This window comes from Salvelinus fontinalis, chromosome 10, assembly GCF_029448725.1.
Source record: "Salvelinus fontinalis isolate EN_2023a chromosome 10, ASM2944872v1, whole genome shotgun sequence".
Taxonomy (NCBI): domain Eukaryota; kingdom Metazoa; phylum Chordata; class Actinopteri; order Salmoniformes; family Salmonidae; genus Salvelinus; species Salvelinus fontinalis.
The window spans coordinates 1,682,326-1,704,696 of record NC_074674.1 but is presented as its reverse complement, the minus strand read 5'-3'; the positions used below and the strand labels follow the sequence as shown (position 1 = coordinate 1,704,696).

The 22,371-nt window shown below is 44.1% G+C and overlaps 1 protein-coding gene across 2 annotated transcripts; it reads left to right on the top strand.

The window, feature by feature from the left end:
- The first annotated feature begins 1,015 nt into the window (after window positions 1-1,015).
- LOC129863341 (WD repeat-containing protein 44-like) lies at window positions 1,016-22,273 on the top strand. 2 transcript variants are annotated; one of them, XM_055935247.1, is made up of 20 exons: window positions 1,016-1,563; window positions 2,006-2,039; window positions 2,485-2,562; window positions 13,841-14,450; window positions 14,695-14,819; window positions 16,643-16,735; window positions 16,866-17,002; window positions 17,186-17,269; window positions 17,391-17,497; window positions 17,624-17,775; window positions 17,922-18,060; window positions 18,168-18,232; window positions 18,417-18,527; window positions 18,623-18,745; window positions 18,887-19,078; window positions 19,236-19,337; window positions 21,004-21,119; window positions 21,205-21,332; window positions 21,431-21,577; window positions 21,715-22,273. In XM_055935247.1, the coding sequence occupies exons 1-20, from the start codon at window positions 1,490-1,492 to the stop codon at window positions 21,831-21,833; spliced, it is 2,736 nt and encodes a 911-aa protein (XP_055791222.1). In that variant the 5' UTR covers window positions 1,016-1,489; the 3' UTR covers window positions 21,834-22,273. The 2 variants fall into 2 exon arrangements, with proteins under 2 accessions (XP_055791222.1, XP_055791221.1); XM_055935246.1 differs by having other exon boundaries at window positions 18,168-18,241.
- Window positions 22,274-22,371: the final 98 nt, after the last annotated feature.

Genomic DNA, 22,371 nt, shown 5'->3' with positions numbered 1-22,371 from the left:
TTGGTTTTATTTATAAATCTATTTTATTGATAGCAATTTTTTTTGCAATTTTTTTAACAAGATTAAGTGTGTTTTATTTCTGAGTCTGGTCTGAACCCCTGCAATTGAATTTCTTCGATGAACCACACTCTTTCCTCAGACCTGAAGACTATGTTTGCTCCCCAAGCCAGAGTACATGGCATGCCTCTCTGATGGCTTCACAGTCGGACACCATTGTAGCAAACAGTGAAACACCCATTGTGGAACTCGAAAATGGGTATCTATTGCTAAACACTGCTCCAAAAGGGTTAACCCACTGGAGCTGTTCTTGTCTATTAATGTTCTGTATTATGTCATGGTTCATGTTTTGTGTGAACCCCAGGAAGAATAACTATTGCTTTTGCAACAATAACTTATCTGAGCCCACTTCCAAGCCCACTCCTCTCTTCTCCTCCTCTCATATGCTCATGGTCCTCGTCTCTCCTTCATATATAAACAAAGAGGGAACCTGATCTGGTCAATTGTCTACTTCTTTCAGGGCTGTTAATGAATGATTCATGCGTATTGTACTTTTTTTTCCCAGTAATAGTGTAATGATGACCCTTGCTTAGGCTCAATACAATCCCCCCAAGTGGTATTTTTGGTATTTTATTAGGATCCCCATTAGCTGTTGCAAAAGCAGCAGTTATTCTTCCTGGGGTTCACACAAAACATGAAAAAACATGAAACATAGACAAGAAAAGCTCAAGTGGGTTAACCCTATTGGAGCAGTGTTTAGCAATATATACCCAGTTTCGAGTTCCACAATGGGTGTTTCACTGTTTGCTACACTTGTGTCCGATTGTGAAGCCATCAGAGACGCATGCCATGTACTGTACACATGAGGATATTTTTTTATTTTTTATTTAACATTTATTTAACCAGGTAGGCCAGTTGAGAACAAGTTCTCATTTACATCAATATGAGGGGAGGAGAAGAGAGGAGTGGGTTTGGAAGTGGGCTCAGATAAGTTATCGCGAGATTTCCGTATGCGTTATTAATCTTTTGGGGTGTTCTTCCTTATTTGTGATTACACAAGCTAGCTACATTTGGCCTGGCTGCAGCCCTTTTTTTGTTGTTGTTGAGGAAGACGGTAATGGGCAGGCGTTTTATCGTTAGACATTTAGTTCGGAGTATGTATTTATGAATTCATTCAAGAAACTTGGTAGGTACCTAGGTAAAAACTAGCGCTAAGTAACTTCGTTTACTAGCTGGTTACGTTAGCAGCCAGTTAGGAGTAGTTAGTACACACAGGTGAGTGGCCTCTCAAATGCATTAGCAACTTAGTAGCTAGCAGCATCTGGGTGTATCCTAGCGAAGTAACTGAGTTTTCAGTCTATGACCTTTTTAATTGCTGCACAAATTGGAAGTCTTCATCACTTCGAACCGAACACATAAATATAGCAGCGATTTCCCTTCGTTTAGATGTATGCAGGGCCTCTACGATATCTAGTTCACGTTTGCTAGCTAAATGGCGTCAGATAGTGATACAGAGGAATTCTACGATGCTGCTGAAGACGTAAATTTTACTCCACCGCCTAAATTGTAAGTGACCTTTCTACTTACAGCTACTGTTAAAGAACTATCGTGTGTTTTATATGCTGTGATTGGTATTGAAACGTTCTCAGATATGACGTAGATGATGCTGGCTATTGAGTTGCACCAGATGTTAGCAAGAGAGAACATTGTTTTGTTCATACATTCAGTGTTTCTTCTGTAGCTAATAAAGGAACAAAAGCATTAGTTATTTGACAACAATAACGACTCATCTGTCTGGATGATTTTGCCTTGTTTACTCTACTCCCATCCTTTTAATTATTCAAATGTTGTGGGGAGATCAATTCCCCAAGTCTACCAACAGTAATTGTGTTTTCACGGTGAACAAAGTGTATGGGAGAGAGAAGTCTGACTTGTGTCTCTGACACACAACCATATCAGGACTAGTCTTGTGACTAACACACTTTTACGTGTCTTTTTTATTGCTTAGGACACCGACACAGTTTGTTCTTCCCACACCTCAGGTATGTCTTCCTCTTACTAGCATTTTACAGTTTTGAACATTTGTTTCTAACAGCCATCTCCTTTTTAAAGAGTCAAGTTTAACTTTGGAGCGGCATATCAAAGACTGTAACCCAGAGTGCTGGTTTTAGTTAAATCATTACTTAAAAGGCATATCAGCTGTTAACTACTTTCGAATGAGCTAGCTAGAGGATGGCTTTTAAGTGCTCTATTGAGGTTAAAGTTAACCCAAAACACAACTTTAAGTGGGATTGTTTGCAATAAGCAGTTTGCTATTACATGTCCTGAGTTGCCAGTGAAGTTGTGTTTTAAAGACTCTATTCAGGACACTGTCATCTCATTTACTAGTAAAATATTACAAAACATAAGCACATCCCAGCATTTTGAGGTTATGAGGTTGTTTGACGCTCCCTTTTGTTTTTGTGCCTTTGTTTTGTGTTCCTGCAGGGGGTGGTAGAGAGCTCACCAGAGGACGTGGCTGTTGGGCTGGCCACACTTGAGCCACGTCAAGATGACCCCATCCAGGTATTTCCTCATCTTCAAATCTATGCCAACGCTCATGAATGCCTACTCAGATGGGGCATTGTGAATGTCATTATGAAGCAAAGTTTTGTTTTATTCCCTGTGATTTAAAAAAGTCACTGCGTATGTGTCATTCATGTCTAAATGTTTATTTTTTTATGGTGGCTGAGTCCTGGGCTTTATGTAAATGTAGCTAGTCTGTCACTGTTCTATGGAGTCACTGTCAGTGAGGGGTGTATTACACCACTAAGTGGTCTAGCTCATTAAAGGGGAACTGGGGGGTCCCGAGTGGCACAGCGGCTCTGCATCTCAGTGCTTGAGGCGTCAATACAGACACCCTGGTTCAAATCCAGGCTGTATCGCAACTGGCTGTGATTGGGAGTCCCATAGGGTGGTGCACAATTGGCCCAGAGTCGTTCGTGTTTGGCCGGTGTAGAACGTCATTTTAAATAAGAATTTGTTCTTCACTATCTTGCCTAGTTAAAGGTTCAATAAAAAACCTGCACCCTTTTGGCTTGCTCCTCAAGAAATGCTGGCAGAAGCCAAATGTGAGTTGGTTTGGGTGTGGGGGTTTCTTGACACACCAATCGGCCAGAACCTTTCCTGCAACTGTTTCCCCCCTGTCAATCACATCAAACATATCTCCTGCACGCTGAGTTCAATAAATACATGCAGATGTATAGTGAGATGCTGGAGGAAGCTTTGAATAGGTCAGTAGCCTACAGAGTAATATAAGAAGAATGCAATTGCTGAATTTATGTAGATATTCTAAACTAAGTCTTTTGATAACTTTCAAATGTAATAACAGGTCCATGTAGAATAAACGTAATACCATAGAAGCAGTGCTCTGCTAATATAACAATGTACATCTTTCATTCCCAGTTGATACAGATACTGTGCCTATTGGTGTTAATGGGGGCTACCTTGGCACATTTTAATGCCGAGTGCCAGGTCTCTCTCCATTCAGAAACATCAAGTCTGTCTGTTAGTCTGAAACATCATGTCTCCATGTTTCTGTGAACACACACACATAGTCACTGTTCTATTACCAATGGCAGTTAGTACCTGTCTGTATGTTAGATATTACCTATCCTATGTGGAAATTTGAACAGGTCAGATAAAACCTACCCTACTAGGGTCTCCCCATCAAATGACTGAGGCTGCCGTTTGGTAAAAGCATCTCCAGTCCATCAGTAGAAATAGGCAGAGTTCATCATTGACACATGGAATGAAAAGGGTGTTGCTATTACTGGACATTTGTGCTGTACTGTATTATTAGTAATCACCTCATTGTGGATGTGTTGAGTGCCAGCTCTCTCCTGCATTCATGCATCTGAACACATACGGTGTCTTCAGAAAGTATTCATGACCCTTGACTTATTCCACATTCAAATTGGTTGATCAGTGTTTAGCTCCATTCTGTTTCTTTTTTTAATCCTGAAAACTCCCCAGTCTTACCGATTACAAGCATACCCATAAACTGAAAATATGGAGTGGTACTCCGTAATGTGCTGGATTGGATTTGCCCTAAAAATACTGCTTTGTCAATTTTTTTGCAGTGTTACTTTAGTGCCTTTTTGTAAACAGGATGCATGTTTTGGAATATTTTTATTCTGTACAGGATTCCTTCATTTCACTCTGTCATTTAGGTTAGTATTGTGGAGTAATGACAATGTTGATCCATCCTCAAATTTCTCCTATCCCAGCCATTAAACTATGTAATGGTTTTGAAGTCACCATTGGCCTCATGGTGAAATCCCTGAGTGGTTTACTTCCTCTCTGGCAACTGAGTTAGGAAGGATGTCTTTATCTTTGTAGTGACTGGGTGTATTGATACCATCCAAAGTGTAATTAATAACTTCACCATGCATTCAATGTTTATTTATTTTTTACACATCTACCAATGTGTGCTCTTCTTTGCGAGGCATTGGAAAACCTCCCTGGTAATTGTATGTGGGGTACAGAGATGAGGTAGTCATTCAAAATTAATGTTCAAAACTTTTATTGCACACAGTCCATGCAACATATGTGACTTGTTAAGCAAAAATGTTACTCCTGAACGTATTTAGGCTTGCCATAACAAAATACTTATTGACTGAAGACATTTCAGCTTTTTATTTATTTGTACAATTTTGAAAAACATTATTCCACTTTGAAATTATTGGGTATTGTGTGTAGGCCAGTGACACATCTCAATGTAATCCTTTTTAATTTCAGGCTGTAACACAACAAAATGTGGATAAAGTCAAGGGGTGTGAATACTTTCTGAATGCTCTGTAAACAGTCACTGTTCTATTACTAATGGCAGTTAGGGATCGGTGATATTTGACACACAAACATATACTATGTTGAAGTTTGAACGGGTCAGACCAAACCTACCTAATTCTGTTCTCCCCATCGACAACCGTTGGTGAGCAGGCAAGAGGTGAGGTCTTTGCCAGAGCCCAATTGATGGGCATAGCAGCGTAGATAAGCTCCTGGCCTCTCACCAAAAATACTGGTTGGTCACACAGAGCACTGATTACATTATCAATAGTGGAACCAACCAAATTTCTGTGTTAACCTTTCTATTTCACTTCAGATATCATAAAATGTGAAGTGAAATAAAATGGCACACACAGCGATCAGGCTGGTTATGCCCTGGAAATTATATGTATTTAAGAAGTAGAAAATAAGCAGCAATTTATCAAAGTAATGAAGTGGGTTACCTTATGTATTTGTACAAATTATGAACCTGTGAAAGCTGTTGCTGGCCGGACACTTGCCAACATGTGGCTTACTGTTCCATTCATAGGAATTCTCAAAGTAAGGGCATGTTGCTGTTCAGGGCCCCCTTGCTGGTATTGTCTATACTGCATATTTGTCTACAAACTGGCTCTCTCTCTAACAACTGCAACAGGCAATCTTAAGAGGTGGTGTTGACTTGGAGGGATTTTTTTATATACAACTTTTCACATAAAACACATTACCTGTCGTTGTTCATTAGGGCAGCAATTCGGGTCACTATCAGAGGCCTCATTGTGGTGGGGCCTTTTCATTGAAGTCATGGAAGACTGGCAACAACGGAGGTGTCACAAGGGTACTTGTGTCAAATGATACACTTTTATTCGGAGGTCTTGCCTGACAAGCTGTGAAAATAGCAAGTGAACAAAATTATTTTTGGAGGTCACTAAACCATTGCTATCACATTGTTAGCACAGCTGAAACTGTTGTGATGAGTTTAAAGAAGCAATAAAACTGGCCTTTAGACTAGTTGAGTATCTGAAGCATCAGCATTTGTTGGTTTGATTACAGGCTCAAAATGGCCAGAAACAAAGACCTTTCTTCTGAAACTCGTCAGTCTATTCTTGTTCTGAGAAAGGAAGGCTATTTCATGTGAGAAATTGCCAAGAAACTGAAAATCTCATACAACGCTGTGTACTACTCCCTTCAACAAGGCCAGCATCCTGGAGTTTACCTCTTCACTGTTGATGTTGAGACTGGTGTTTTGGGGGGACTATTTAATGACGCTGCCAGTTGAGGACTCATGGAATAGCCTTAAAATGATATACTTGGATTAGCTAACACAATGTGCCATTGGAACACAGGAGTGATGGTGGCTAATAATGGGCCTCTACAACTATGTAGATATTCCATTTTCTTTTTTAATCAGCAGTTTCCAGCTACAATAGTCCTTTACAACACTAACAATGTCTACACTGTATTTCTGATTTATTTGATGTTATTCTAATGGACAAAAAAATTGCTTTTCTTTCAAAAAAGGACATTTCTAAGTGACCCCAAATTTTTGAATGGTAGTGTACTTTGAGATTTGGCAATGTTGCCATTTACTGTTACTAAATAAAATAACATTTTATTTGTCACATGCGCTGAACACAACCGGTGTAGACGTTACCGTGAAATTCTTAATTACAAGTCCTTAACCAACAATGCAGCTCAAGAAATAGTTAAAATATGTACTAAATCAACTAAAGTAAAAAAATAACACAAAACACTAACAAGGCTATATACAGGGGGTACTGGTACTGAGTAAATGTGCGGGGGTACAGGTTAGTCAAAGTAATTTGTACATGTAGGTAGGGGTAAAGTGACAATGCATAGATAATAAATAGCAAGTAGCAGCTGTGTAAAAACAAAGAGGGGAAGTGTAAATAGTCTGGGTGGACATTTGACTAAATGTTCAGCAGTCTTATGGCTTGTGGGTAGAAGCTGTTAAGGAGCCTTTTGGACGTAGACTTGGCGCTCCAGTACCGCTGGCCGTGCGGTAGCAGAGAGAACAGTATTTCTGACTTGGATGACTGGAGACTTTTTATTTTTTGGGGGCCTTCTTCTGACACCGGCTGGTATATAGGTCCTCGATGGCAGGAAGCTTGGCCACAGTGATGTACTGGGCTGTTCGCACTACACTCTGTGGCGCCTTACGGTCGGATGACGAGCTGTCGCCTTAGCAGGCGGTGATGCAAATGGTCAGGATACTCTCAATGGTGCTGCTGTAGAACTCTGAGTATCTGGGGACCCATGCCAAATCTTTTCAGTCTCCTGAGGGGGAATAGGCCTTGTTGTGCCCTCAACTTATTTGGGGTACCCCCCCTTCTCAATTTCCGCCTAAAGACATACCCTAATCTAACTGCCTGTAGCTCAGGCACAGAAGCAAGGATATGCATATTCTTGGTATCATTTGAAAGGAAACATTCTGAATTTTGTGGAAATGTGAATTGAATGTAGGAGAATATAACACAAAATATCTGGTAGAAGAAAATACAAGGAAATAAACATACGTTTACTGTTTTTTGTTGCTGCATCGTCTTTCAAATGACCAAGAACAGCCAAACATACAGATAGGATGATTTGAATGAAGGACATAAGATGGCAACAATAGCTGAGCAAAGTTTTAGACATAACTTCAAAAATGAGCGAGCTACATGACATTGAGCATGAAGTCACCCAGGTGTCCCACACAAATGTACCAATTCGGCCACTTGGGTACAGTGATACATTTGGAAGGAAATAACTATATACTAAATGCTATTCTAACACACACCCCAAAAATAAATATATATACACTGCTCAAAAAAATTAAAGGGAACAGTAAAATGACACATCCTAGATCTGAATGAATGAATTATTCTTATTAAACACTTTTTTTCTTTACATAGTTGAATGTGCTGACAACAAAATCACACAAATGATCAATGGAAATCAAATTTATAAACCCATGGAGGTCTGGATTTGGAGTCACACTCAAAATTAAAGTGTAAAACCACACTACAGGCTGATCCAACTTTGATGTAATGTCCTTAAAACAAGTAAAAATGAGGCTCAGTAGTGTGTGTGGCCTCCATGTGCCTGTATGACCTCCCTACAACGCCTGGGCATGCTCCTGATGTGGTGGCGGATGGTCTCCTGAGGGATCTCCTCCCAGATCTGGACTAAAGCATCCGCCAACTCCTGGACAGTCTGTGGTGCAACGTGGCTTTGGTGGATGGAGCGAGACATGATGTCCCAGATGTGCTCAATTGGATTCAGGTCTGGGGAACGGGCGGGCCAGTCCATAGCATCAATGCCTTCCTCTTGCAGGAACTGCTGACACACTCCAGCCACATGAGGTCTAGCATTGTCTTGCATTAGGAGGAACCCAGGGCCAACCGCACCAGCATATGGTCTCACAAGGGGTCTGAGGATCTCATCTTGGTACCTAATGGCAGTCAGGCTACCTCTGGCGAGCACATGGAGGGCTGTGCAGCCCCCCAAAGAAATGCCACCCCACACCATGACTGACCCACCGCCAAACCGGTCATGCTGGAGGATGTTGCAGGCAGCAGAACGTTCTCCACGGCGTCTCCAGACTCTGTCACGTGCTCAGTGTGAACCTGCTTTCATCTGTGAAGAGCACAGGGCGCCAGTGGCGAATTTGCCAATCTTGGTGTTCTCTGGCAAATGCCAAACGTCCTGCACGGTGTTGGGCTGTAAGCACAACCCCCACCTGTGGACGTCGGGCCCTCATACCACCCTCATGGAGTCTGTTTCTGACCGTTTGAGCAGACACATGCACATTTGTGGCCTGCTGGAGGTCATTTTGCAGGGCTCTGGCAGTGCTCCTCCTTGCACAAAGGCGGAGGTAGCGGTCCTGCTGCTGGGTTGTTGCCCTCCTACGGCCTCCTCCACGTCTCCTGATGTACCGGCCTGTCTCCTGGTAGCGCCTCCATGCTCTGGACACTACGCTGACAGACACAGCAAACCTTCTTGCCACAGCTCGCATTGATGTGCCATCCTGGATAAGCTGCACTACCTGAGCCACTTGTGTGGGTTGTAGACTCCGTCTCATGCTACCACTAGAGTGAATGCACCAAAGCATTCAAAAGTGACAAAAACATCAGCCAGGAAGCATAGGAACTGAGAAGTGGTCTGTGGTTACCACCTGCAGAATCACTCCTTTTTTGGGGGTGTCTTGCTAATTGCCTATAATTTCCACCTTTTGTCTATTCCATTTGCACAACAGCATGTGAAATGTATTGTCAATCAGTGTTGCTTCCTAAGTGGACAGTTTGATTTTACAGAAGTGTGATTGACTTGGAGTTACATTGTTGTTTAAGTGTTCCCTTTATTTTTTTGAGCAGTGTATATGAAAAAAAAGAATAATAAAAAATAACAAACAAATAACATGGGTAACTATTTACACTTTCTATTTACAATATTGTGTATTTTATAGATAAATATTGTGAAGACCCTCAGCCCTGGTGCCATGGCCCATAGCAGTCTCTTTCTGCTGTAAAGCAGAGGCTTACTGAACAGGTGGTGCAGGCGATGGGGCATTTCCTGTGACAAAGGGCACAACGTCGCCTCCCCACTGTGCCCTTTTTGCCCTGAGGCACATTCATGCCTGCAGAGATGAATCTGGGCAGGTGAACACCATTGGTTGACGGAGCAGAAGGTGCTGCAGTGGACTTGCTGTAGCTAGCAAGCTCCTGGATGAGCAGCTCCCTGAAGGCTAGCTGTGAGATGGCTGTGCGATGTCTCTATCAATTTCCTCTATAATTTGGGTTAAATATGTATACCTAGACTTTGTTTTAGCTTTTCCTGATTTATTCGCCATAATTTAAATATATAAATTTGTTAAATGCTATTGAATATGTACTGCTATGCGTAACACTCGTGGCTCCGTCAAGTAGGATTTGCAATGGCGAATGAACCTCTTTTACGCCAGAGTTTACGACAAAGGCTGGTCTTCAAACGTATAACCATTACATATTGCCGTTTACCTCAGCTCATTGGCTCTCTTCCAAGATAGATTTCAAGATGATCAGTGGTCATTGGGCCAAAATAGTCAATCAACGATAGACCGGTCCTATCATTGGTGCGCAATGAGGTCATTGATTGGTTTGTTTCGGTCAATACGTCCCGGGAAAAGAGCCATCATGTATGGTTGTGTTAGTAACAACCAGAGGATTGCAATGAAACCAACCATGACTGGATAAACATTTGTTTAGTGTGTGTAATTACCACGAACGCTTTGTCCAAAGTTGAATGAGAGGGAAATCACAACGCAACCGGTTTACAAATGTTTCGTGTTAGGCTATAAACATAGATTTTATCAAACAAAACGAACATTCACTGTGTAGTTAGGACACTTGGCATTGCCACCAGAGGAAGATCTTCAATGGTAAGCGATTTATTTTATTGTTCTGACTTTCGTGACGCTAATGCTTGGTTGGAAAATGCTAGTAATACTTTGTGTGGGGCGCCGTCCTCAGAAAATCACGTTTGCTTTTGCAGTAAAACTTTTTGAAATCTGACACAGCGGCTCGATTAATAAGACGTTCATCTTTTAAATGATGTAAGATACATGTATTTACAAGAATGTTTAATACAACGAATGGTGTATTTAAAATGTTAGCTCTCTGCAGTTTCACCGGATGTTGGCCTGGTCCCACGTTAACGTGGGACGTTAGAAGTTAACGACTGTCTTGGTGTGTTTTGAACCATGATAGTTTGTTGGTGATGTGGACACCAAGGAACTTGAAACGCTCAACCCGTTCCACTACAGTCGTGTAATCCACAATCATCTCCTTTGTCTTGATCACGTTGAGGGAGAGGTTGTTGTCCTGGCACCACACGGCCAGGTCACCGACCTCCTTCCTATAGGCTGTCTCATCATTGTCGGTGATCAGGCCTACCACCATTGTGTCGTCAGCAAACTTAATGATAGTGTTGGAGTCGTGCTTGGCCACGCAGTCGTGGGTGAACAGGGAGTACAGGAGGGGACTGAGCACACACCCCTGAGGGCCCCCCAATGTTGAGGATCAGCGTGGCTGGGAGGTGTTTAGTCCCAGGGTCCTTAGCTTAGTGATGCGCTTTGTGGGTGCTGTGGTGTTGAATGCTGAGCTGTAGTCAATGAATAGCATTCTAACAAAAGTGGTAATTTGTCCAGGTGGGAAAGGGCAGTGTGGAGTGCGATAGAGATTGCGTCATCTGTGGATCTGTTAGGGCAGTATGCAAATTGGAGTGGGTCTAGGGTTTCTGGGATAATGGTGTTGTGAGCCATGACCAGCCTTTCAAAGCACTTCATGGCTACCGATGTGAGTGCCACGGGGCGGTAGTCATTTAGGCAGGTTACCTTCACGCTCTTGGGCACACAGACTATGGTGGTCTGCTTGAAACATGTAGGTATTACAGACTTGGTCAGGGAGAGGTTGAAAATATCAGTTTAGACACTTGACAGTTGGTCCAAGCATGCTCTGATTACACATTCTGCGAATCCGTCTGGCCCTGCGGCCTTGTGAATGTTGACCTGTTTTAAAGGTCTTGCTCACATCGGCTACGGAGTGCGTGATCAAAGCGCGTCAAAAATGGCTAGCTTTGGTAATGTTAGCAAGCTAAAATACAGTGGTCCCCTCAGTCTTAATTAACAGGCTAAAGTTCTACAGCATCTAAAGTCAATCTGGCGACATCACAATTATGACAAAAGGTTTTCCTACTAATTATTTGCCTTTTGAAATGTGTTTCTGAGACATCCAAGTTGTATTGTGGTAGGCTAACGCTAGTTAACGTCAGCGACGCTAGCAATGATAGTGATCATGGTTATCAAAATATACATAACTAGCAGTCTATGGTCTAGATATCTGTATACTCACTACAACTGCTCTGGGGACCAACAAAACACCAACCACTTATTCCGTATGATGGCGTCCTTCGGTAGGGGATACAAACCATAGTTGGTCAATCCGTATAGGGCTTTTCAGTCACAAACGACGTGATCTTTTTCTCGCGGATCCCTATTGAGAGGTTTGTTTATCTGGCCTGGGTTACCCCGGTGGGAGGAGTTTGAACAGGGTGAGAAGTGATTGCACCTGGCTCCCTGGTGAGAGCCAGGTGCCCGGCTCTGGCCGGCGGCGAAGTCATCTCAAAACAAAAGTGACGTAAACAAACACGTGGAGGGAGGAGGATTCTGTGTACTCGCATGCAAAAGTGATTGCTTTTGGTAAAGACGTTTTATCTGCCTTCTCAATGAAAACAAGTTCAATTCTTACATTTATTTTAGGAAAATATATGTAAACTCAGCAAAAAAAGAACTCAGTCTTTCAAAGATAATTAATAAAAATCCAAATAACTTCACAGATCTTCATTGTAAAAGGGTTTAAACACTGTTTCCCATGCTTGTTCAATGAACCCTAAATTATTAATGAACATGCACCTGAGGAACTGTCGTTTAGACACTAACAGCTTACAGACGGTAGGCAATTAAGGTCACAGTTATGAAAACTTAGGACACTAAAAAGAGGCCTTTCTACTGACTCTGAAAAACACCAAAAGAAAGATGCCCAGGGTCCCTGCTCATCTGTGTGAACGTGCCTTAGGCATACTGCAATGTGGCCAGGGCAATAAATTGAAATGTCCGTACTGTGAGACGCCTAAGACAGCGCTACAGGGAGACAGGACGGACAGCTGATCGTCCTCATAGTGGCAGACCACGTGTAACAACACCTGCACAGGATCGGTACATCCGAACATCACACCTGCGGGACAGGTACAGGATGGCAACAACAACTGCCGAGTTACACCAGAAACGCACAATCCCTCCATCAGTGGTCAGACTGTCCACAATAGGCTGAGAGAGGCTGGACAGGGCTTGTAGGCCTGTTGTAAGGCAGGTCCTCACCAGACATCACCGGCAACAACGTCGCAACAACGTATGGGCAGAAACCCACCATTGCTGGACCAGACAGGGCTGGCAAAAAAGTGCTCTTCAATGACGAGTTGCGTTGTTTTCTCACCGGGGGTGATGGTCGGATTCGCGTTTATCGTCGAAGGAATGAGCATTACATCGAGGCCTGTACTCTGGAGCGGGATCAATTTGGAGGTGGAGGGTCCGTCATGGTCTGGGCCGGTGTGTCACAGCATCATTGGACTGAGCTAGTTGTCATTGCAGGCAATCGCAACGCTGTGCGTTACAGGGAAGACATCCTCCTCCCTCGTGGGACCCTTCCTGCAGGCTCATCCTGACATGACCCTCCAGCATGACAATGCCACCAGCCATACTGCTCGTTCTGTGCGTGATTTCCTGCAAGACAGGAATGTCAGTGTTGCCATGGCCAGCGACGAGCCCGGATCTCAATCCCATTGAGCACATCTGGGACCTGTTGGATCGGAGGGTGAGGGCTAGGGCCATTCCCCCCCAGACATGTCAGGGAACTTGCAGGTGCCTTGGTGGAAGAGTGGGGTAACATCGCACAGCAAGAACTGGCAAATCTGGTGCAGTCCATGAGGAGGAGATGCACTGCAGTACTTAATGCAGCTAGTGGCCACACCAGATACTGACTGTTACTTTTGACCCCCCCCCCCCTTTGTTCAGGGACACATTATTACATTTCTGTTAGTCACATGTCTTATGGAACTTGTTCAGTTTGTCTCAGTTGTTGAATCTTATGTTCATACAAATATTTACACATGTTAAGTTTGCTGAAAATAAACTCAGTTGACAGTGAGAGGACGTTTGTTTCTCAAAATTATCCTATTTACACTAGTCAATTTTGACACTAGAATAAATGTTTGACTCGTATCGATGCCACATGCCGTTTTCAAAGGGATTAGTTGGTTTTTAGGGGCAGTCGCTCTTTAAAATCAATGCACACAGCCCCTCAACATGTGTCTGTCTAATCCTTCTCCACAACCCTCTTTCACCGTGACTGAATACAAGAACAAACTCCTCATTAGAGGAACATGCTGTTATGAGAACATCCTTTTGGATGATGATGTTTTCATCTGTGATGTCTGTTCCTCCTAGATCATCGACAGCATCATTGAGGAGAGCCAGAAGGGAGTTGTGGTGGAGGAGGCTCTGCTGATGGGAGAGAGGGATGTTGATACGAGGGCGGAGTCACAGGTGAAGAAGGAGATTAAGGCCCCTGTAGAACCAGAGCATCCTGCTGTGGAACCTCGGCCTGTGGTTGAGAGATCAAAGCAGCCTCAGGAACAGCAGGGTGCGTGTTCCATGGTTCTCCCAGACATCCCCGGGCCGTCGGTTGGGTCACAGGAGCACGTCCAGCCCCCAGACATCACCAGCACCCTGGGTCAGAGTCAACCAGACCTCCCGCCGGACCTCCCTGACCTACCCCGGGTGTCTGCAGAGGACAAGGAGCAGAGACCTGCAGACATCCTAGACCAGGTCTGTGAGGGGGACAAGAAGCCAGGTGACTCCACCGACCCTGGGCCTTCTAAACCCCCACGGCAGTTCACTGTAGAGCCCGACATTGTAGCCAGCACCAAGAAGCCTCCGCCCTCACGCCCCCCTCCTCCCAGCGGAGCTCCTCCTCCACGACCACCTCCCCCATCCCGACCTGCTCTACCCCTCAGCAAGAAGTCCCAGGAGTGTATGAGGCCCACAGGACTGGATGGTAAATAATGCTTGTTTCTCCACACACCCAATTGTATAAGGTCAATAGACTGAATGCTGATATGCATGTCAATTAAAAATGTTCCTACAGGGAATGTTCCTACAGTTCTGTCCCCACACCTACTACTTATAATTTCTATTAAAATTAAGGTTGTAGGTAATTTAATTGTTTAACCATGGAGACAAGGTTACTGTGTTGACCTTTGACCCTGCATGTCTGCTGTGTGATTGGCCTTTGTGTGCAGCGGAGCCAGAGGAGCCGTGTGGCCTGGTGTCTCCCAGCAGCACAGTGAGAGGCATCACCAAGGATCTGCAGCACTCTCTGGACTTGGCCAGCGCCACCAGCGGGGACAAGGTGGTCACAGCACAGGTCAGTTGGTAATTGTTTCCCATGCGTTCCATTGGCACAGCACACAGGTCCACTAATTGTTGCCCAAGAAGTACAGTGCATTCGGGAAGTATTCAGACCACTTCCCCTTTTCACATTTTGTTACATTACAGCCTCATTCTAAAATGTATTACGTCCTATTTTTTCCTCATCAATCTACACACACTACTACATAATGACAAAGCAAAAACAGGTTTTTAGTATTTTTCTGCTAATTTATTAAAAATACAATACCTTATTTACATAAGTGTTCAGACCCTTTGCTATGAGACTCGAAATGTATCTCAGGTGCATCCTGTTTCCATTGATCATCCTTGAGATGTTTCTACAACTTGATTGGAGTCCACCTGTGGTAAATTCAATTGATTGGACATGATTTGGAAAGGCACACACCTGTCTATATAAAGGTCCCGCAGTTGACAGTGCATGTCAGAGCAAAAACCAAGCCTTGAGGTCGAAGGAATTGTCCGTAGAGCTCCGAGACAGGATTGTGTCGAGGCACAGATCTGGGGAAGGGTACCAAAAATTGTCTGCAGCATTGAAGGTCCCCAAGAACACAGTGGCCTCCATCATTCTTAAATGGAAGAAGTTTGAAACCACCAAGTCTCTTCCTAGAGCTGGTCGCCCGGCCAAACTGAGCAATCGGGGGAGAAGGGCTTTGGTCAGGGAGGTGACCAAGAACCCGATGGTCAGTCTGACAGAGCCTCAAAGTGGAGATGGGAGAACCTTCTAGAAGGACAACCATCTCTGCAGCACTCCACCAATCAAGCCTTTGTTAGTGGAAGCCACTCCTCAGTAAAAGGCACATGACAGCCCGCTTGGAGTTTGCCAAAAGGCACCTAAAGGACTCTGATCATGAGAAACAAGGTTCTCTGGTCTGATGAAACCAAGATTGAATTGTTTGTCCTGAATACCAAGCGTCACATCTGGAGGAAACCTGGCACCATCCCTATGGTGAAGCATGGTGGTGGCAGCATCATGCTGCGGGGATGTTTTTCAGCGGCAGGCACTAGGAGACTAGTCAGGATCGAGGGAAAGCTGAACAGAGCAAAGTACAGAGTGATCCTTGATGAAAACATGCTCCAGAGCACTCAGGACCTCAGACTGGAGTGAAGGTTCACCTTCCAACAGGACAACGTCCCTAAGCAAACAGCCAAGACAACGTAGGAGTGGCTTCGGGACAAGTCTCTGAATGTCCTTGAGTGGCCCGCACTTGAACCTGATCTAACATCTCTGAAGAGACCTGAAAATAGCTGTGCAGAGACACTCCCCATCCAACCTGACCGAGCTTGAGAAGATCTGCAGGGAAGAATGGGAGAAGTTCCCCAAATACTGGTGTGCCAAGCTTGTACCGTCATACCCAAGAAGACTCGAGGCTGTAATCGCTGCCAAAGGTGCTTCAACAAAGTACTACGTAAAGAGTCTGAATACTTATGTAAATGTAATATTTCAGTTTATTATTTTTAATACATTTGCAAAAATGTCTAAACCTGTTTTTGCTTTGTCATTATTGGGTATTGTGTGTAGATTGAGGGGGGAAAAAACAATCAATTTTAGAATAAGGCTGTAACGTAATAAAATGTGGAAAGGGGGAGGTGGTCTGAATACTTTCCGAATGCACTGTATATATTCTTCTGCACCTGGTGAACACTTTGTCCTGACGAAGACCCAGTCCTTTTCGGATTAAACACTTTAAGAGCGGCATACCAGTGTGTGGATTTACTTTTAGTTCTATGTTGTCCTCTTTCAACAGCCGTTAACAATTTTGAATACCTGTTAGTTAACACCTGTGTGTGTTCCCACAGGAGAATGAGGATGAGCAGGCATCCGGTCCCATTGATGACTCTCTAGGTCCTCAGCGCCCACGCTCCAACTCTGGCAGAGAGCTGACTGATGAGGTACGTATCGTTGTCTCTGTCTTCCATTCATCCAGCCTTCAGCTCCTTTTGTACAGGTTTGCTTCTGTCTACACAACTTTTTGAGTGTGTGTTTCCAATTCATTGATTGGGTGTGCTGTCTCTGTAATAGGAGATCCTGGCGAGTGTGATGATCAAGAATCTGGACACTGGGGAGGAGATCCCTCTGATCCAGGCAGAGGAGAAGCTTCCTACAGGGATCAACCCACTCACATTACACATCATGAGGAGGACCAAGGAGTACATTACGTAAGAACTGCTCACCTATTACCTCAACTATTCTAATATCGCATGGGCTCACACCAATCCCTGGTATACAGTTAAAAAACATACAGCTATATAATCATTCCCCTGTGCTAACAGATTGCTTTGGTAAGGAGCATGCAGCAATACAGAAGAAGATACCACCGTTTGTTCCTTTTTTCCTGTCAGGAATGACGCCGCACAGTCCGATGATGATGACAGAGGCCAGGCTCCGCTGACTGACACAGACGGAGGGAAGCTGAAACAGAAAACGTAAGACTTGGAACAGTGCTCTGCCTTTTGCTGTGGTTACAGTCTTTCCTCTCTGCTGCTGTGACAGAGCCTGTGATAAAGTTCATGGAGTTTTACGTCTCCTCTGTCTTCACTCCCTTAGCACTCGGCTGAAGAAGTTCCTGGGCAAGTCTGTGAAGAGGGCCAAGCATCTGGCTGAGGAGTATGGGGAGAAGGCCGTCAACAAGGTGAAGAGTGTCCGTGATGAAGGTATGCCAAACCCCACCCCAATCACATGCCTGCTTGTTTTCATGATGGAAATATTTGTATTTGCTCTTCATCAGTTGGTCAGTAGTTTTGCTGCTGTTTAGTCTCACGGCGTGGTTGTTGTCTCAGTTTTCCATAACGACCAGGATGACCCGTCGTCCAGTGACGATGAGGGGATGCCCTACACCCGGCCTGTCAAGTTCAAGGCAGCCCACAGCTTCAAGGGCCCCTTCGACTTTGATCAGGTTAAGGTGGTCCAGGACCTGAGCGGAGAGCACATGGTAAGATTGTGTGTTAATGTGTCAGTGCTTTCATTCCATTAAACAATTGACTACTGCCATGACTGAAGCATATGTTACCATGAATGTAGATGTAAAACGTGAGTATATGTATATTTTGCCAAATCTTTGTTCTGTGGTTCCTTCAGGGTGCAGTGTGGACCATGAAGTTCTCTCACTGCGGGAGGCTGTTGGCGACAGCAGGCCAGGACAACGTGGTGCGAATCTGGGTTCTGAAAAATTCCTTTGACTACTTCAACAACATGAGGGCAAAGTACAACACTGAAGGTAGGTAGACCGTGAGTAGTTTAGTTTCTCTCTCTACCACACCTTTGGAAAATGTAAGGCTTGTTTGGTGGGTTTCTCATGGTTCCTCCTTTTATGTTGTCAACCAGGTCGTGTGTCTCCCTCTCCCTCTCAGGAAAGCCTGTGTTCCTCCAAATCAGACACGGACGGTGGGGTGAGTAAGGTTAGGACCCGTCTGTGATATAATCAGATGCATGGTTTATTTGTGTTAACTCAAACCACTAAAGGAGGAAGTAATAGCTCAATCACACCCAGTTGTCTAGAAGGTCTAACTTAACCAGTGTTACCATTCAGACCTCAGCACCAGTCTGACAGACAACAGTGTCTTCTCTTCCCAGATGAGCAGTGTTCCTGAAGACCCTGAGGACAAGAATCTCCCCTTCCGCCAAGTCCCGTTCTGCAAGTACAAGGGTCACACAGCTGACCTGCTTGACCTGTCCTGGTCAAAGGTGATACTCCAAATCCCTTTCCTCCTTTAAAAAAAGCAACACTCCCAAATGACTGTACACTGTGTCCTAATATTCCTTGTGTTCTTTGTATCCAGAACTACTTCCTGCTTTCCTCGTCGATGGATAAGACCGTCCGACTGTGGCACATATCCAGGAGAGAGTGTCTATGCTGCTTTCAGCATATTGACTTTGTCACAGCCATCGCTTTCCATCCCAGAGTAAGTGGGCCTCTGTGAGCTTGTGTGCCTTTGTTAGTGCGTGTTTAGGTTTAAGTATGGACCTTTTTAAGCGCAGAGTGAGTTGGCTATATTTGTGTTCTGACTCTGATAGCCAGACTAAATATCTGTTATTTCTCCTAGGATGACAGGTACTTTCTGAGTGGCTCTCTGGATGGGAAACTGCGTCTGTGGAACATCCCAGACAAGAAGGTGGCTCTGTGGAACGAGGTGGATGGACAAACACGCCTCATCACTGCTGCCAACTTCTGCCAGAACGGGAAGTACGCTGTCATTGGCACCTACGATGGCCGCTGCATCTTCTACGACACAGAGGTACGGTGGAGGGAGAATTATACACTGTTCCTCAAGTTTGAAGAATCATTATTTCAGGCAATGTTTGATTCTTTGAGCATTACAATGGCTGAACATAATTATGAAAATGAGGAACACAGGAAATGGTTCACCATTTCTAAGTTGGTTCTTTTTTCAGCGCCTTAAATACCACACCCAGATCCATGTACGGTCAACCAGAGGCAGGAACCGAGTGGGACGGAAAATCACAGGCATCGAGCCTCTGCCTGGAGAGAACAAGGTATAGCCATGCTCTGATGAACTTTCCATAGACATGCCTCTCTGGAGATGACCTACTAGTGACCAATGTTCCCACTAAGCTGCACGCATTTGTGGGCGTGCAGCTCCCCGGGACTGCCACGCAGAAGAAATATCAGCCCACGCAGAGAAACACAAGATTGAACTTCACTCAACTTTCTCTAGTTTTCCTCCTTAGTTAACACTATAAACATTTCCCTTTACTGTGGGAATTGTGATCAAATCAATGCATTATTATCCACTTTCAATGCAACATACCAAAACTAACTATGCAAGAGATTTTGTTGTAGGTAGGCAGAATGCATCGGAGTAGTATTCCATTTTATTGACACGCACGACTCAGCCCGTACTCTGGTCATGCCGCAGCGGTCTGTGTAATCAGAGCTGCAGTAGGCCTATATGCAAATAGACAATTGTCATAAGTTCATTCGGAAAGTATTCAGACCCCTTTACTTTTCCACATTTTGTTACGTTACAGCTGTATTCTAAAATTGATTAAATAAATAAAAATCCTCAATCTACACAATACCCCATAATGACAAAGCAAATTTGTCTAAAAATGTGTATAGCCATTTTTAGACAATTGTTTTGTCATTATGCTTGGGGGGGGGGGGGGGGGGTATTTTTACCTTAACTAGGCAAGTCAGTTAAGAACAAATTCGAATTTACAATGACTGCCAAACCTTAACCCGGATGACGCTGGGCCAATTGTGCACCGCCCTATGGGACTCTCAATCACGGCCGGTTGTGATAAAGCATGGAATCAAACCAGGGTCTGTAGTGACTCCTCTAGCGCTGATGCAGTACCTTAGACCACTGCGCCACTCGGGAGCCCCTTGATGAGGGGGGAAAAAATGATTAAATCCATTTCAGAAAAAGGCTGTAACGTAACAAAATGTGGAAAGAGTCAAGGGGTCTGAATACGTTCCAAATGCACTGTATGGATCTGTGCCATTCACTTTGAACTGGACTATGTCCAGGGTGAGCGGTCGTGAGTAGATCAAAGCAAGAGCTGCATGTAGCCGCGTGTGCATATCTTTTGCTAGTTAGTGAGTTATTAGCCCATTTTATAGATCATTTGGGGGAGTGATTGCAATGGGGGGGTGATTGCTTCCTATAAGAGCACAAAACTAGACATCTTTGAAAAATGAGTCAAGTAAAGAGCTTTTTTTTGTCTTAATGGGGCAGTGTTGTATTTTGAGACAGGCTTCAATAAGCTAAGTAGCCAATAGGCAGAGGGTAGTATCATTTGTCTGATTCTCTGTAATAATAATAATGCATTTTATTTTGTAAAGTGGTTTCTTGCATCAAACACATTTTCAGTCACCTCCTTGTCTGACGGACAAGTGGAAAACAGGTTGTCAAGCCCTGCATGTTTTTTCCCCAAAAGTCTCATGGAATGTAGGCCAACATTGAACACCACACAAAGGCTGCTACAGTAGGCTGAATGATAAACTGCTATCATGTTAAAATGTTATGGGATGCATTTTCTCTATTGTTTTTGACGGTAAGCCACTCTGGTAGGCCTACATTATGATCAAATAACCACAGTAGCCTACTTGACCACTGTCTGAAACTGGAACTTAAAATTGAGGGTACGTTGCTAGTGACAGTTGTCCGTTAGCTAAGTCTCTTTATTTTGTTATTAGATTCTGGTAACCTCCAATGACTGCAGGATCCGCCTGTATGACCTAAGGGACCTGTCTCTGTCCATGAAGTACAAGGGTTATGTCAACAGCAGTAGTCAGATCAAAGCCAGCTTCAGGTGAGAACAGCTCCACCTCAGTCTGCCATGTTCAATGTTGCCGGTCAACAAATCATGAGGAACTGCTACACTCTTTATTTTCCAGCCATGACTATTCGTTCATTGTGAGTGGCTCAGAAGACAAGTACGTGTACATCTGGAGCACCTACCATGATCTGAGCAAGTTTACCTCCGTACGACGAGACCGCAATGACTTCTGGGAGGGAATTAAAGGTACCTAGATACTGTAGTGGTGCTCAGGTCTTTACTGTTGGTAACATGAAAGTTTGGGTGTAGTGTCCCTCCGCTAATTCTAGTCTCTTGTCTTTCAGCCCACAATGCAGTAGTGACATCGGCCATTTTCGCCCCCCATCCTAACCTGATCGTCCCCCAGGAGGCGGGGGCAGAGAAAGCGGGGGCTGGGGCCGATGCGGAGTGTAAGAGCGTGGACTCCACTGATTCCGAGACCATTCCCTCAGGTACAGCATGCCGGTTTCTGTATGCTTAAAGACTCAGCGGGATTACCATAAACTGATAGATATATGGTTTGTGTTGAGTGGATAGTAAAACACTTTTGTATACTTTCAATGCTTAACATGGTATTTCTTTTCCACAGGGGCTCTGAAGGCCGATCATACAGAGGTTCTGCTCTCTGCTGACTTCACCGGCGCCATTAAAGTTTTCATCAATGTAAAAAAAATACTGAGCACTTCTGCCTTAAAGGCTTCACCCTGAACTCTTGTCAGTGTGCCAGTGTACAGTCCTACAATGGAGGCAGAGCAACACGCGGCCCTGCCAATGCTTCTAAAACTGGACAATTTCCTACTGGTGAGTGCTCCGGGAGGGAGGAGTTACCCTCCGGAGAACAGGGACCCTAAAGTAGAGGATGATGGGAAGGTGGCTCACAGATGTCCTGTCACAAAGAACAAGTGGGCTGTGTTTAAAGTAAAGCAGGTTTGTGAGACTGGATCAGACTTTGGTTAAACAAGTGCAGTGTGGACGGTTATGACACTAATGTACATTTTGTCAGTTTTAACTCAACTTTACTGCTTTTCTAGTACCCTCTCCTCCTTGCCAGGAATGTCAGTCTTAAAATTAAAACCAACTCCAATCAATTCGGGTACATCTGTGTCTTATGCTATGAAAAATAAAATGGAACCACTTTTTAAGGATAATGATTTTCATTTATAAAGTGCTCTTATTCTATTTTTTTCCATGGAGATTAGATTAGTTTCCAATGCTATTTAGAAAGGCTAAATGACATGGTACCCTC

Excerpts from the sequence above, each read along its gene's own strand:
- LOC129863341 (XM_055935246.1), top strand. The coding sequence starts at position 1,490 with ATGGCGTCAGATAGTGATACAGAGGAATTCTACGATGCTGCTGAAGAC. Across the intron at positions 2,040-2,484 it reads TTGTTCTTCCCACACCTCAG|GGGGTGGTAGAGAGCTCACC; the intron begins GTATGTCTTCCT and ends GTGTTCCTGCAG. Across the intron at positions 2,563-13,840 it reads GTCAAGATGACCCCATCCAG|ATCATCGACAGCATCATTGA; the intron begins GTATTTCCTCAT and ends TGTTCCTCCTAG.